This window comes from Hemitrygon akajei, chromosome 1, assembly GCF_048418815.1.
Source record: "Hemitrygon akajei chromosome 1, sHemAka1.3, whole genome shotgun sequence".
NCBI lineage: Eukaryota > Metazoa > Chordata > Chondrichthyes > Myliobatiformes > Dasyatidae > Hemitrygon > Hemitrygon akajei.
This window is the reverse complement of record NC_133124.1, coordinates 107,161,234-107,174,466: the sequence shown is the minus strand read 5'-3', so window position 1 is coordinate 107,174,466 and position 13,233 is coordinate 107,161,234. Positions and strand designations below refer to the sequence as shown.

The window sequence follows — 13,233 nt, the reverse complement described above, 5'->3', positions numbered from 1 at the left end:
CGCTAGAGCTGAAAAGCCCAAGTGGTAAAATAGCAACTCCCAGTTAGTGATTGATCATTAATATTCATTGCTGAGCTTTTCTGCTTACCTTTATTCCCTGTTTGTAAGTTTCTAAACACAAATAGATTAAGAAAAAGATTGTTAGGGCAGACACCAACAGGAGTTTGTTTTGGTTGAGAGCCATCCAGGACTAGAACACAGAATCAATCTGAAAAGCAAACAGAGCTGGTCATCCTTGCCATCAAAGAGATATTCAAGGTCAGGGATAATAATTAACCTCAGCAACCAATATGTAACTTAGTAGAAGGAAGCCTTTGCTGGTGTGTCGCAGCAGTTTTGACTGGGCTTTTACACAGGAGGCCTCTGACAGGATGAGATCCTGGTTTTCTGCCCTTGTGTGCATCGCTGTGGCTGCAGTGGGGCACGGCAGCCCGATCCAAAGGACACCAACATCCAAGGATGCTCTGCAAGCTGCCATCCACAAATACAATGCAGGGTCTGGCCAGGAGAACCTCTATAAGCTCATGAGAACGTACTGCATCGCGATGAAGGTATAGAAATGCCATTGAACTAACTGGATTGTGAAACTGGATTCACAAAGATTTTTAAAGCTTCGGGATTGGCGGCTGGGTTCAAGTCAGCAGGCCATGGTGTTCTCTTGTACCTGGCCAGAGGCAAGGGAAAGCCGTGAAGCCAGGTTCCCTGGCTGCTCATGGTAGTGAAAGCTTCACGTTAGAGTTGGTACCACTCCCACCTAATTATCAGCGAGGATGTGGCCTGCCCAAAGATGAAATGCTCTTTGGTCAGGTGTTTAAAGTTCATGCCTGTTTTGTGCCATTGGCCTGTTTAAAATGGGCACTGGAGTCATGTGATGTAAACAGGGCACTGATTATTACTTAATTTGTAACCTGTTCTGAGCACAATCCAAATAATTCCTGGTCTTTTTCAACTGAAGAGGGGACCAAAAGGAAAATGTTCAGTTAACTCTAAATAAGCTTTTATTAGTCACAAATGTAGCCCCAACCTCTAAATCCATTCAGCCAGAATATACCCTGCTGATGGCAGCCCTGACACAATTGAGAAGCTTCTACCCAGTCAGGTGTATCAGCTGCTTCTTTCAGAAACTAATCAGCCTTCAAGGACATCAGAAACAAGTATGAACTTGTACTTCCCAGATTTAGTTACAGTCACTCCCCAGTGTTAACTATAGAGCAGTAATAAAGAGTTGTTCACTAAACTGGTTTGCTTTTCCTTCAGCACTCTGGTGAGAAATCAAGTTTTATAAACTTTCACACATCCAGGGACAAATTTGGTCCAGGCAGATGGAGGGGCTGGGAGCTGGGGAAATGTCGTTTCTGTTTTATGCAGTGTGACAATGGATGAAGTTCAATTTCAAATGTAAATCTGCTTTCGGCTGGTTTCTATTTTTATTCAGAATTGCTACTTTTCTGTTCAGAGGTTCTGTTTTTATTTTGAATGTCTTCTGGTGCATTTAAATTTGTTATTTGTAAATTTGTCAACATATCAGTTTGAAGCCCGTGGCACAGGCCTGAAAACTCTTACAGAAACACAGTAATAGGGTGAAACTCTATTCTCCCAGTGAATGCAAGGAGCAATACTGATTTCCCCATGGAGCAGAATCTCCGAAGGATTTCTAATGGACATCATTCTGGACAAGCACGTATCTGAGAATAATGGTGGTGGGGCATAGTCTAATGCAGTCCTTCCCCTCCCTGTGTCACCCACCACTGCCTCTTTTCTATTTCTATACCAGAAAACCCAAAACACTGTTCTTGAGTTGGGCTGTATCTTACTGCAGGATACTACTACCACGTCGACTCAGGCCTTGGGTGTTGGCATCGGGCAGGATGCTGTACCTTTAAGGACTCAGAAATGAGTTTGTTTAACACTACAGGTCAGCAGATATGCTAAATCCAAACAGAATAGGCACCTGCTCTTTAACCCAGGCCATAATGATCTGAGACAATGTCTCCACTGCCCCTGTACAAAGTGCACAGGGTAGTTTTGCCAAACAAGTCCAGAGGCTATGGTGAACAAATCTAATGATCTCCTTAAGGTGGCAGTAAGAGTAGATAGTGTCGTAATGAAAGCATGTTGGATGCCGGTCTTCATTAGCTGGGGAATAGAATGTAAGAGAGGGCAATTATGCTACAACAAGAAGTTGTCAGCATTTTGGATGAAAGCCTCCCAGTGCTGAGGATAGCATGGGGGGTTGTGCGCAGTGGGAGGAAAGGATAACACCTCCACCATTTCTGAAACTGGAGCGGTACTATGGGATGACTGGACCATACAGATGCCTTGCTCATGATTCAATGTCAAAACGAGGCACGTTCAGGCAAATATCAATGATACAGTGGTACTTGTTACAGAGGAAGAGCATGCATACTCTCTTGTACAGGTCATGAGAACTTAACTGATGAACTCCTATAATATTATTAAATTCACAAGACCAATGTATGTACACATTCCTAGTTCCTACAAATGGCAGTGTGAATTTTCTCTCTCACTCTCCACTAACAATGGAGGTATGGTTACCTTATCAAATGATACTTATGTACTTTCTGACTTACAGACAGAATTGATTTGTGGACATCTGGAGAAACAGGACCTGTTTCTTTACTTGAGAACAGCCTGGGGTGAACAACATTCCTCATCAAGCAAGACCATCAAAGTGCAGATCAACTGGCTCATTGGTCAGAACACCTTTCAGCTACATAAGTGAAAGATCTACCCTGAAGATTCTGGAGACGAAGGATAATAGAAGCTCATGGAAAGTGGAGTGGGGGGCAGTGGGCAACAGACCTACCATGGGCCAGATCCTGGCATTGTATGTGGACCAGTATAATGCCAAGAAGGCTATTAATGGAGATACTGATGGGAAAGTACAGTGATGGAATAGAGCAAAAGGACCAATGGTCTGCTTTTAATGGACGTGGAGCTGCCGGGACAGTATTAGTTTGTATCTGCAGCATCTGCCCCAGAACTATTTGATAAGCAACATACTGTAGTTGGAACTTCACCCTGTGTTTTTCCCTGCTTTATTTGTCGTGTTTGGAAGGGAAGCATGGGGACCTTTACTCCAAATCTGACCTGTGCTATGCCTGCCTTGGAAATATCTGATGAAGAAATGTGGAGGGAATTTTACCCTCCGTAGTGTGGAAGCTCATGTTGTGGAATAAAGTTATTAGATTTTTAAAAATACTGTTCCTCTGGAAAAAAATCTCAGCTGGTGAACAGATCAGTCCATTGAAGAAAATAAAGCAAACGTTTATTAACAAACTTGATTCACTGGGGGAGGGGCACTGCTGGCAGTATGCAATGACTTCACAATCTCTTCTTTCCGTAGGAACTAACACAAGGCAGGGAATATGAGATTGGATTTTCCCTCATGGAGACTGTATGCACTAAAGGAATGGAGGACAGAATGCAACAGTGTGCATTTATAGAGAATGGGGTAAGTGGCATCTGCTCTCACTGTGTCAGTGTCTCATTGACAATGGCGACCTGATGGGATTACTGTATTCACAAATTTCCCCTTTTAACTTCGGGTGACAGAGGGTGGAGAGACCCTGGTTCTAGGCCAGTGGGTAGTCTATCCACTTTGCCGCAGTGATGAATATTGTTGATTCTAAACCTCCTCATGGAATCCAGGAGTCTCCCACTGGGAACCAAGCAAGTGTAGCAAATGGAGGTTCATGCATCCAATCACCCTTGCTCTAGGGATTGTCTTTTGTCTTCAATATGGAAAATCTTGCAAATTACAGATGGGAGAGAGGGACTGTCTGAACCAGAGGTTCCCCGCCTAGGGTCTACTGATCCCTCAGTTAATGGTAAGGGCCCATGGCATAAAAAGGTTGAGAACCCTGGTGGTTCCTGTGTTGATTTATAAAAATGCATTGAACCCCTTTCTACTGTCTGTGTTACATCTTTCCCATGTAGGTTATCCTATACCTTGCCTCAGGCCCAGTTCTGACACAGAGTCTCAACCCAAAATGTTGACAATTCCTGTGACGTTCACTGATTTTACTTGAACTGTTGAGTTTGTCTGCAGATTGTTTGTTGCTCCGGATTCCAACATTTGCAGTCGTTTGTGTCTCTAACTTATCTATACCATTTTAAATGCATGTTAGCCAACCAGGAGGCCTGTCAGCCCATTAGTTCTGTTTGATCTTTTCTATAGCATTCTCCATCTGTTGCTCTAATGTCTTCCTACTGCATTAGCTTTAAATATTTAATTTTCTCTTAAGTAATGGTATCTACTTCAGCAATTCTCTGGGTACTTCCAGGCTCTGTGTGTCGAACTTTAAAATAATGTTCTCCTTGTTGTTTAAATGTCAGTATTAAAATGGTGTCCATGGCTGTGCAATCAGAGGTAAAAGCATTCCATCAGACTGTATCAAAACACCTGCATTAAATCTCCCCTAATCTATCATGCTCCAGGGGAAATGGTATCTCATCTCGACTGCAGTTAGGTTTTCTGACCTCTGGCATCCCCTTGAAGAGCCTTGTTTTCTCTTTTCTATAGCAGTGCAGACAAAAATGAATTTGTTATTAACTGTCAAGGGACCAACAGTGCAACACTTAGTATGACTCCTTCACTTCTGTATCTGAAGAGATTAAGAGATTTCAGATAACTGGTTTTCACTGCTGGTACCAGAACGGGCTGCCTCTTCAGTAAGTATTCCAACTGTAATACTGCTTCAATTGTTTTCTCTGCCTTAGCACTGACTGACTGCTGGGAACGTCCAGGTACGGAAATTTGCAACTTTCCACATTCCTCTGGTTATATTCTCAGTTCCACCCCTCCCCCCCGCCATCCCCACCACCATTTACCCATTGACCGATGACCTCTAGTGCCTATCCCCATGGCAAATTTGGCCTTACTATATTACCAATATTTCCTTTAGCTTTTCCATCCATCCTTTAATTTCTCTCATACCAAATTCTTATGTAGGGCCCTCAGCTTGAAAGATTTACCCTGATTTTTTTCCCTACAGATTCTGCCTGACCTGTTAAGTGTTTTTAACATTTTCTGTTATATTCATTTCCTCTTTACTAACCCTTAAATACCCTTGGCCATTTTGTAGCCTGATTAGACTTTTACGGAATTAATCATTGGGATGTCTAGATTGCTCTTAAATGAAGAAACTAATTTAAGATAAAGACATCACACCTGTCAAAGAACACTGTTCTACCTCTAACAAGAGAAAATTTGCAGATGCTGGATATCCGAGCAACACACACAAAATGGTGGAGGAACTCAGCAGGGCAGGCAGCAGTCCTGCTGAAGGTTTCAGCTCGAAATGTCGACTGTACTTTTTTCCATAGATTGAATTGAATTAACTTTATTTCTTACATTCTTCACATACATGAGGAGTAAAAATCTTTATGTTACGTCTCCATCTAAATGTGCCATCTGCAATCATAGTAATTTATAATAAATAGAACAGTCAATGTAATATAAAGTGCACCCAAATCAGCGTGAGTTCATCAGTCTGATGGCCTAGTGGAAGAAGCTGTCCCAGAGCCTGCTGGTCCTGACTTTTATGCTGTGGTACCGTTTCCCGGATGATAGCAGCTGGAATGGATTGTGGTTGGGATGACTTGAGTCCCCAATTATCCTACAGGCCCTTTTTACACGCCTGTCCTTGTAAATGTCCTGAATTATGGGAAGTTCCCAATTACAGATGTGCTGGGCTGTCTGCACCACTCTCTGCAGAGTCCTGCGATTAAGGGAGGTGTCGTTCCCATATCAGGCAGTGATGCAGCCTATCAGGATGCTCTTAATTGTGCCCCTGTAGAAAGTTCTTACGATTTGGGGGCCCATACCAAACTTCCTCAACCGTCTGAGGTGAAAGAGGTGCTGTTGTGCCTTTTTCACCACACAGCTGGTGTGTACAGACCACGTGAGGTCCTCGGTGATGTGGATGGCGAGGAACTTAAAGCTGTTTACTCTTTGATGTCAATAGGGGTTAGCCCATCTCCATTCTTCCTGTAATCCACAGCCAGCTCCTTTGCTTTTCTGACATTTCTTGACACCACTGTGTCAAAGAGATGACTTCTTCCTGTAGGCCACCTCATTATGCTCAGATGCTGCCTGGCCTGCTGAGTTCTTCCAGAACTTTGTGTGTGGTGCACTGTTCTAACTCTCGTCAGTGATCTTTGCTCTCCTTTGAGCTTCTATGAATTGGATTACCTACAACAAGCATCTCAAGAGACCGGAAAAACGATACCAACCCAGATACCACAGGATCCCTCAAGATCATTGGAGTGATGTAAACTAATGTCTGCATCCTGTCCCAGGTCAACATCTCCAGTACTGGGGCACTAGTTACACTCAGTCACCTCTGCTGGGCAAGGCACGTCATTCAGATACCCAACAGCAAATTCCTGAAACAGGAATATTTGTCAGTATCTTTACATTGATTACAAAATCACAGTTCCTGTAGTTCTTATGAGCAAGGCACTTAAAGGTCCATATACAAAAATAAGTGAATCCCATTGATCATTTGCAAAAGATCATTTAAATAGAGCTGAAATATTTCTTTAATAGTCTTTAACTAAAGTGGATTGGAACACAAAGGTTGTTAAAAGCTCCGTATAGTTTGCATTTGAAATTTTTGGTTCAATCTTAGAGGGTGTTGGCTTGGAGGAAGGGCAGCTTAAATTGTTCAGGAAGAGGAAAGTTCCAACGACAAAGCCAAGGCTGGGATGCTGTTAGGATGAGACAAGCTAACTTAATGTAGGGTTGGTCTTCTGGACAGAAGTCGAAAGGCCTTTTCATTCCAAACCTTTTGTAATGAACGTAACATGCCTCTAGGTATGAACAGATTCTGAAAATTGAAAATGTAACTATTTATTCCATTTATCATTCCAATTTCCCAACAGACGGCACTGACCTGTAATGCAGAGATTACAATTCAATACAATGTCCCAAGACCAGTAAGAACTTCGGTCACTTGCACATAGGTAAGAATTTTTTCCATGATGACTTCACTAGAGATGGCTACAAATCAATGGTGTACGTAAAGGGATGCTGATTGGACAAACCAAATGTAACTTCTTAGCTTGGAGATAGTAATCATTAGTTGTTAGTGCTTCAAAGAGAGGGCAATGAATTGAAAGACCAGACTTAGTTAATATCAGGCAAAGACATATCTACCATATGCTAACATGAGAAAAATGATTCTGCTTTGAATTTTTATTTGTCCTTAAACCTAGCTCGCACAGTATCTGTACGCTCGATATCAATATGATCCTTGAGCTTGATGGCTTTTAGCAGGAGTTTGTTGCAAGAATCACCCCTTGTAATGATGATCAGTGAGGCCCAGAGAATCTGTATGTACCGACAAATGACTTCAATTGTCTCAACTAAAAAGCATGTGGGTTCACAAACTAACTATCTGTGTGCACCCTACTAGAATCCCTGACCCTCCATGAACAGTCAATGAAGAGAAAAGGTATAACTTGGGGAAGGAGTCTATTCCTCCTGGTCCTGATCTCCACATGTCCGTGGTGGTCCTCCTTTTCTGCAATGGTTGCTGGAGAGTTAACTCCCCTGTGTACTTGGAGCTCTTGACTGTTATACTGTTCCTCATCAATTGAACCATTGGATCTCCATCGTATTGGCTCAAGGTCACCTGACCTACCTGGGTCACCTTCTTACTGGCCATTCTACAGGACTACAACCAACATTGTTTCATGGTTCTGTCCACCCCAGCCTTGTGTATTTGTGTCTTTCAATTCTGACTGGTCCAAACTAGTTAAATGAGGCAACCCAGACAGAGTCTAATGAGATTGCAGATCGCTTCTCTGGTAGGTCTGGCATTTTACACAATAAGTAGCTACTCCTCTGAGAGTGGGCTCAGATTTAGCAGGTCATTATCTGAAGTTCCTTGTGTCGACATTCAATTGCTCTGATTAGCCTGTCCCAGAGCAGTTCAGAGCCCACAAAATGGGGGGGGAAACAAGGCAACTGGTTGGTCTGTTTCCCTTGTCCTTGATTAGACTGCACTTTCTTCTGGCCAACAAGTTGAAATATTTGGTTCAAGTTGTGACAGCAAAAGCTATTAAGTCCCCACGTGTAACAATATCCAAGCAGCTTCTGTTTTTTTGTGAGTATGTGGTTCACAACACTGAAGCCTTTTTCAACAGGGTAGGAGGATGGAAAGACAATGAAGAGCAGTTTGGCTCTTCTCCAAACACCAGGAAACTTCTTATGGCAGCATAGCCACATACCACAAAAGCTGACATTTTTGAAAAGCATGCTTGCTTCTTCATAATTCTAAATTTTGATTATTTCTTCCTGCAAGCTCTCTTCCTGTTCTTCCACCTTGCAAAGACACGGGTAATTACTCAGTTCAGAATTTCTAGATCGTTCAAGTCCTTGAATTGATTCTGAAAATCCTTCTTCAGAGACTGCAGGCGTCAGCAGTACTCTTGCAAATCACAGTCTGTGAAAGAGAGCGCCATACTCTCCATGCAGGGAAACTGAGAATATTCTTCTTCCAATGTATTATTTATATACTTCCAATTTTCTGATAAAAGTGGACACTGCACTTTTTGCCTGGATTAAATTGAATTTCTCACCCTGCAGTTGCATATATAGAAAGTTCATTTTGTTATATAGATCGGCTAGGTTTGCCACATCTCCATGTAGAAGTTCAGTCATGTTTCCCAAACACTTGACCACTTTGAGCAAAATTTAACCACAGTGTCAAAAAGATCAAAAAAACGTTTTAAGCAGCAGCCTTTTGACAGGCAATGCACTTTAGTGTGAAGAAGCAAGTGTTCAAACTCTTCATTGTTATCGTGGTATAACTGATGAAATATTCTGCTATTTAATGGATGAGCTTTAATGTTGTTGATAGCAGATATTGCAAGAGTCTTGCTTGAAAAAAGTTGCTGGCTGAGGTTTTTGGCTGCGAAATGTTGACGATGAATGGATTGCAAACAGACTTGGAATTTCTTTTTACATAAATGGCACTAAACCAGCACGGTGACCTGTCATATACGGTGCTCCATCTGTTGCACAAGAAATCACGTTCTTAATCGGAATACTTTTATTCTCAATATATGTTCTGAGCTCATCATAGATTGATTCTCCATTGATATTTGCTTTCAACTTTTTACAGAAGAGAATCTCTTCATAAACTTGTCCATTTTTGATAATCCGTACATATGCCATTAGCAATGCCTCATTGTCTTGCACAGTTGACTCATCCAGTTGTATCCCAAACTCTGTTTTTAGCTCTGTGCATAGTTGATATTCAATGCCTTCATTCATTTTGTCAATACGACGAGCTGCAGAGTTATTACTCAGAGGCATTGATTTTAAGATACTGGTATCTTTTTTGAGAATAGTGGTGAGCACTTCTGATACAGCAGGCATTATTAATCTTTCAGCATTTGTATGAGATTTTCCATACTTTGCTATCATTTTGGAAATGTTATAAGTAGCAATGAGACCACCATCAAGGTCAATTCTAGCTTCCTTGGCAAATGACTTGAGTGTGCAACACTTTTCAAATGTTTCTCTCATCTTCTGGAACTGAGTAATACCATAAATAGCCTTTTCAGGGTGTCTTTTATGGAAGTGTTTTTGTAATCTTGATGGTTTCATGGCTTCATTAGACAGTACAGTAATTCAAGTAAGATATATGGGGCATTGCTGATCTGATGGGAATGGAATAAAACCGTATTCCAGGTATACAATATTATATTGATGCAATTTCTGTAGTTTCTGTTTCTTAGTAGGATTAGAATTCAGACCCATAAAGGTCACACCATACGTATTTACCCATCGTTAATGGGGCTAAATTAAAATGAAAAAATTAACACAAATGCAGAATGCCTATTGGATTTTGATGATGACAGCAAGTTGACATGGATGGAATGATGGTAGCGGCATGCAAAAGAACAGCAAGGTGAAGATGAAGACAATCGCAACAGTGAAAGTTACATTGACAAGGATTCAGATTGGAATCTAAATGTTAGGCAGGATAGAGCTAGTGTTCAGTAAGCTACCTTTATATTATTCCAGTTAGCATGATTGATCCATCACTTAAGATCTCATAATCCCCAAAGATGGTTCTTGTCTGCACAGATAAAGCTGATGTTTCTTTGAATGCTTCAAGAGGAACCCTCGGGATTGGCAGGCTCACTGATTGTCTCTCTTTCACCGTTTGGTTTCGACCAGTGCTGTATCTTGTGCAATCTGTTTTCCATAGACCTGCAGAGAAAGTTGAGAGGGTGTACTTGACTTACCAACAGTTAAATTGCATGAACTTGTTCTGTGCCTTGACTCAAGAGGAACTGTTGTGCACCCTGGTTGCTAATTCATGCACCTCCAATAATGTGCATTCAGTTAGATGAGATTGCCGAGTTTCAGATGTGTTGTGACGAGAGAGTTCACCGTCTGCAGAGGTATGGGATCTTCCTGTGTTCCAGTGCCTTGTCCTTTTGCTCTACTAACAGTCAGTTAGGTCTCATGCTTCAAGTTAGAGTGCTACTTACTGGCTCCACAAGAAGCTTGAACGCCCTCCGATGATTACTATTTCCCCTAATACCCCATTAGGGCATGTCACCCCACCCGTTGGGAATCACTGGTTTAAAGAATTCATACTTGTTGAGTCATGCCCTGAATTCATAATCTTCGAATCTTTTTAATGCTATCTTGAGATTCTGGACATGTTCCCTGTCAACCTCACTGGTAACAATGATGCCATCCAGGTAAAACTGAACACCTGGACAGGCTTGCAGCACTTTCTGCTTTCTAACGGAGTGCAGGTGCAGATGCAAGTCCAAAAATAAGCCTATTATAGCGATAAACCCTCTGGTGAGCATTTGGATTGTGAGATCTTCCATCTCCATCTATAGGTCAGCGAAGTCCACCTTGCTGAAATGTTTTCTTCCAGAAAGGTTTACAGAAGTATCCTCTATCCTGAGCAGAGGGTGTTGATTTACTTTCAGTACTGGGTTGATGGTGACCTCAAAATCACCACAGATGCTGACAGACACATTCTTCTTGGCTACTGGGACCATTGGCATTTCCCATGAGCTCCATGCAACCTTAGAGAGAATTCCTTCAGTCTCTGTGTGATCTAGCTCACTGGCTCCCTTATCACAGGTGGTATAAGGAACTGGAGGGGCTTTGCAAAACATGGGTGTGGCATTTTCATTTAACATAATTTTACACTTCTAGTTCTATGTGTTCCTGCATTACTTTCACGATATCAGCAATGTTAACTTTTGCTGGTTTGGTTGGAGCAGTGAAACTTTGAAGCAAACTCTATGCCTTTAAATCCAATTCAGCAAAATTCTTGGAATCATACTTGATTAAATCATTTTAACATCTTCAATGCCCAACTTAAGTGCCCTTTAACCTCCGTACTTAAATACCGGACAAATTTATGGGACATGATTTCATAATCTAACGTTTTAGTCTCCAAAATAATTCTGATGAATCAACATGTATATAACGAGATCTAGGTGTTCTTGTACATCAGTCAATGAAAGCAAGCATGCAGGTACAACAGGCAGTGAAGAAAGCTAATGGCATGCTGGCCTTTATAACAAGAGGAATTGAGTATAGGAGTAAAGAGGTCCTTCTGCAGCTGTATAGGGCTCTGGTGAGACCCCATCTGGAGTACTGTGTGCAGTTTTGGTCTCCAAATTTGAGGAAGGACATTCTTGCTATTGAGGGAGTGCAGCGTAAGTTCACAAGGTTAATTCCCGGAATGGCAGGACTGTCATATGTTGAAAGATTGGAGCGACTGGGCTTGTATACACTGGAATTTAGAAGGATGAGAGGGGTTCTGATTGAAGCATATAAGATTATTAAGGGATTGGACACACTGGAGGCAGGAAGTATGTTCCCGCTGATGGGTGAGTCCGGAACTAGAGGCCACAGTTTAAGAATAAGGGGTAGGCCATTTAGAACAGAGATGCGGAAAAACTTTTTCACCCAGAGAGTGGTGGATATGTAGAATGCTCTGCCCCAGAAGGCAGTGGAGGCCAAGTCTCTGGATGCATTCAAGAGAGTGTTAGATAGAGCTCTTATAGATAGCGGGGTCAAGGGATATGGGGAGAGGGCAGGAACGGGGTACTGATTGTGTATGATCAGCCATGATCACAGTGAATGGAGGTGCTGGCTAGAAGGGCCAAATGGCCTACTCCTGCACCTACTGTCTATTGTCTATTGATTCAGAGAAATTATTTTCTCTGGTGGAGGAAGCCCAAAATGTAGACATTTACTCTTAAAACTAGAGTTGAATCTAATTTTGTTGACCAAAGGGAAACATTAGGGAACAGTTTTTCAGCTCAGAAATATTGGAAAACCTGGAAAACTCTCTCTTAAATTGCCAAGGCTGAGAGCTTCCAGGACATGAAGTGATGTTATTGTATAAAATGATCAAGAAAGTAAAGCAGAAGTGAATAAGTAGAGTTGCAGTACATTATGGAATGGATGTATTACATGGAATAATTGGTTAAAGAGGGTGAATATCCCACTCTTTCCTGATGTGGCCCTGGGGATAGATGCCCAGTCGTGACTTGTGAGTGCCGAGTTCAATCTGCTTTTGGCTCTTCTTTCTTACAGAACCGAGTGAAGATTTTGAAAGAGGCGTATGAACAACAGAAGACAAGGGAGAACCAATTGTCGAGGCAGCCACAAGTCTTGATCATGGGACATAATTTGTAAAATATATTAAAATATTGCCTGTGGACTTCCTTGAAAATACTGCTAATGTAAGACATATTTCAGGAGTAAAATTTGCAATCCACATTGCATTATTCAGTCTTTGGGCTAGTTCCCAACCCATTTTCTTGAGACATTATGCCAAATATTTCTCTGCATCAATAGCATGTGGCATCAAAAAGCCCGATTAAGTAATCTATACCCCTTAGCGTGGTTATAAGGCTAATGTTAAATGGGATTATTTTTAAAGCGTGAATCACATTGTTTGAATAATCAAATTATAATTGCTATTAAATGTAATTTGACTCTGAGTTTTATGTTGGGAACAGCCTGGAACATATATCCAATTCGGCTCACTTCAGAGCCCAAGAAGAGCAGGGTGAGCTGCCTCAATGACTATTGCCCAGTCGTGTTCACCTCTACCATAACGAAAAGCTTCAAGAAGTTGGTTATGCCTTGAATTAACTCTTGCCTGAGTAAGGATTTTGCCCCACTAAAATTTGCCTACCACGGCA

The 13,233-nt window shown here is 41.7% G+C and overlaps 1 protein-coding gene across 2 annotated transcripts; it reads left to right on the top strand.

Moving 5' to 3' along the window:
- The first annotated feature begins 301 nt into the window (after positions 1-301).
- Positions 302-13,018, top strand: LOC140729419 (cathelicidin-related antimicrobial peptide Na_CRAMP-like). Of its 2 annotated transcripts, XM_073049145.1 has the most exons (4): positions 302-551; positions 3,368-3,475; positions 6,910-6,990; positions 12,620-13,018. In XM_073049145.1, exons 1-3 carry the CDS (start codon positions 372-374, stop codon positions 6,988-6,990), a joined length of 369 nt encoding a protein of 122 aa, XP_072905246.1. In that variant the 5' UTR covers positions 302-371; the 3' UTR covers positions 12,620-13,018. The 2 variants fall into 2 exon arrangements, with proteins under 2 accessions (XP_072905246.1, XP_072905239.1); XM_073049138.1 differs by lacking the exon at positions 6,910-6,990.
- Positions 13,019-13,233: the final 215 nt, after the last annotated feature.

Coding starts and splice junctions, on each gene's coding strand:
- LOC140729419 (XM_073049138.1), top strand. CDS start 372: ATGAGATCCTGGTTTTCTGCCCTTGTGTGCATCGCTGTGGCTGCAGTG. Junction 552..3,367: donor CGTACTGCATCGCGATGAAG/GTATAGAAATGC, acceptor TTCTTTCCGTAG/GAACTAACACAAGGCAGGGA. Junction 3,476..12,619: donor GTGCATTTATAGAGAATGGG/GTAAGTGGCATC, acceptor TCTTTCTTACAG/AACCGAGTGAAGATTTTGAA.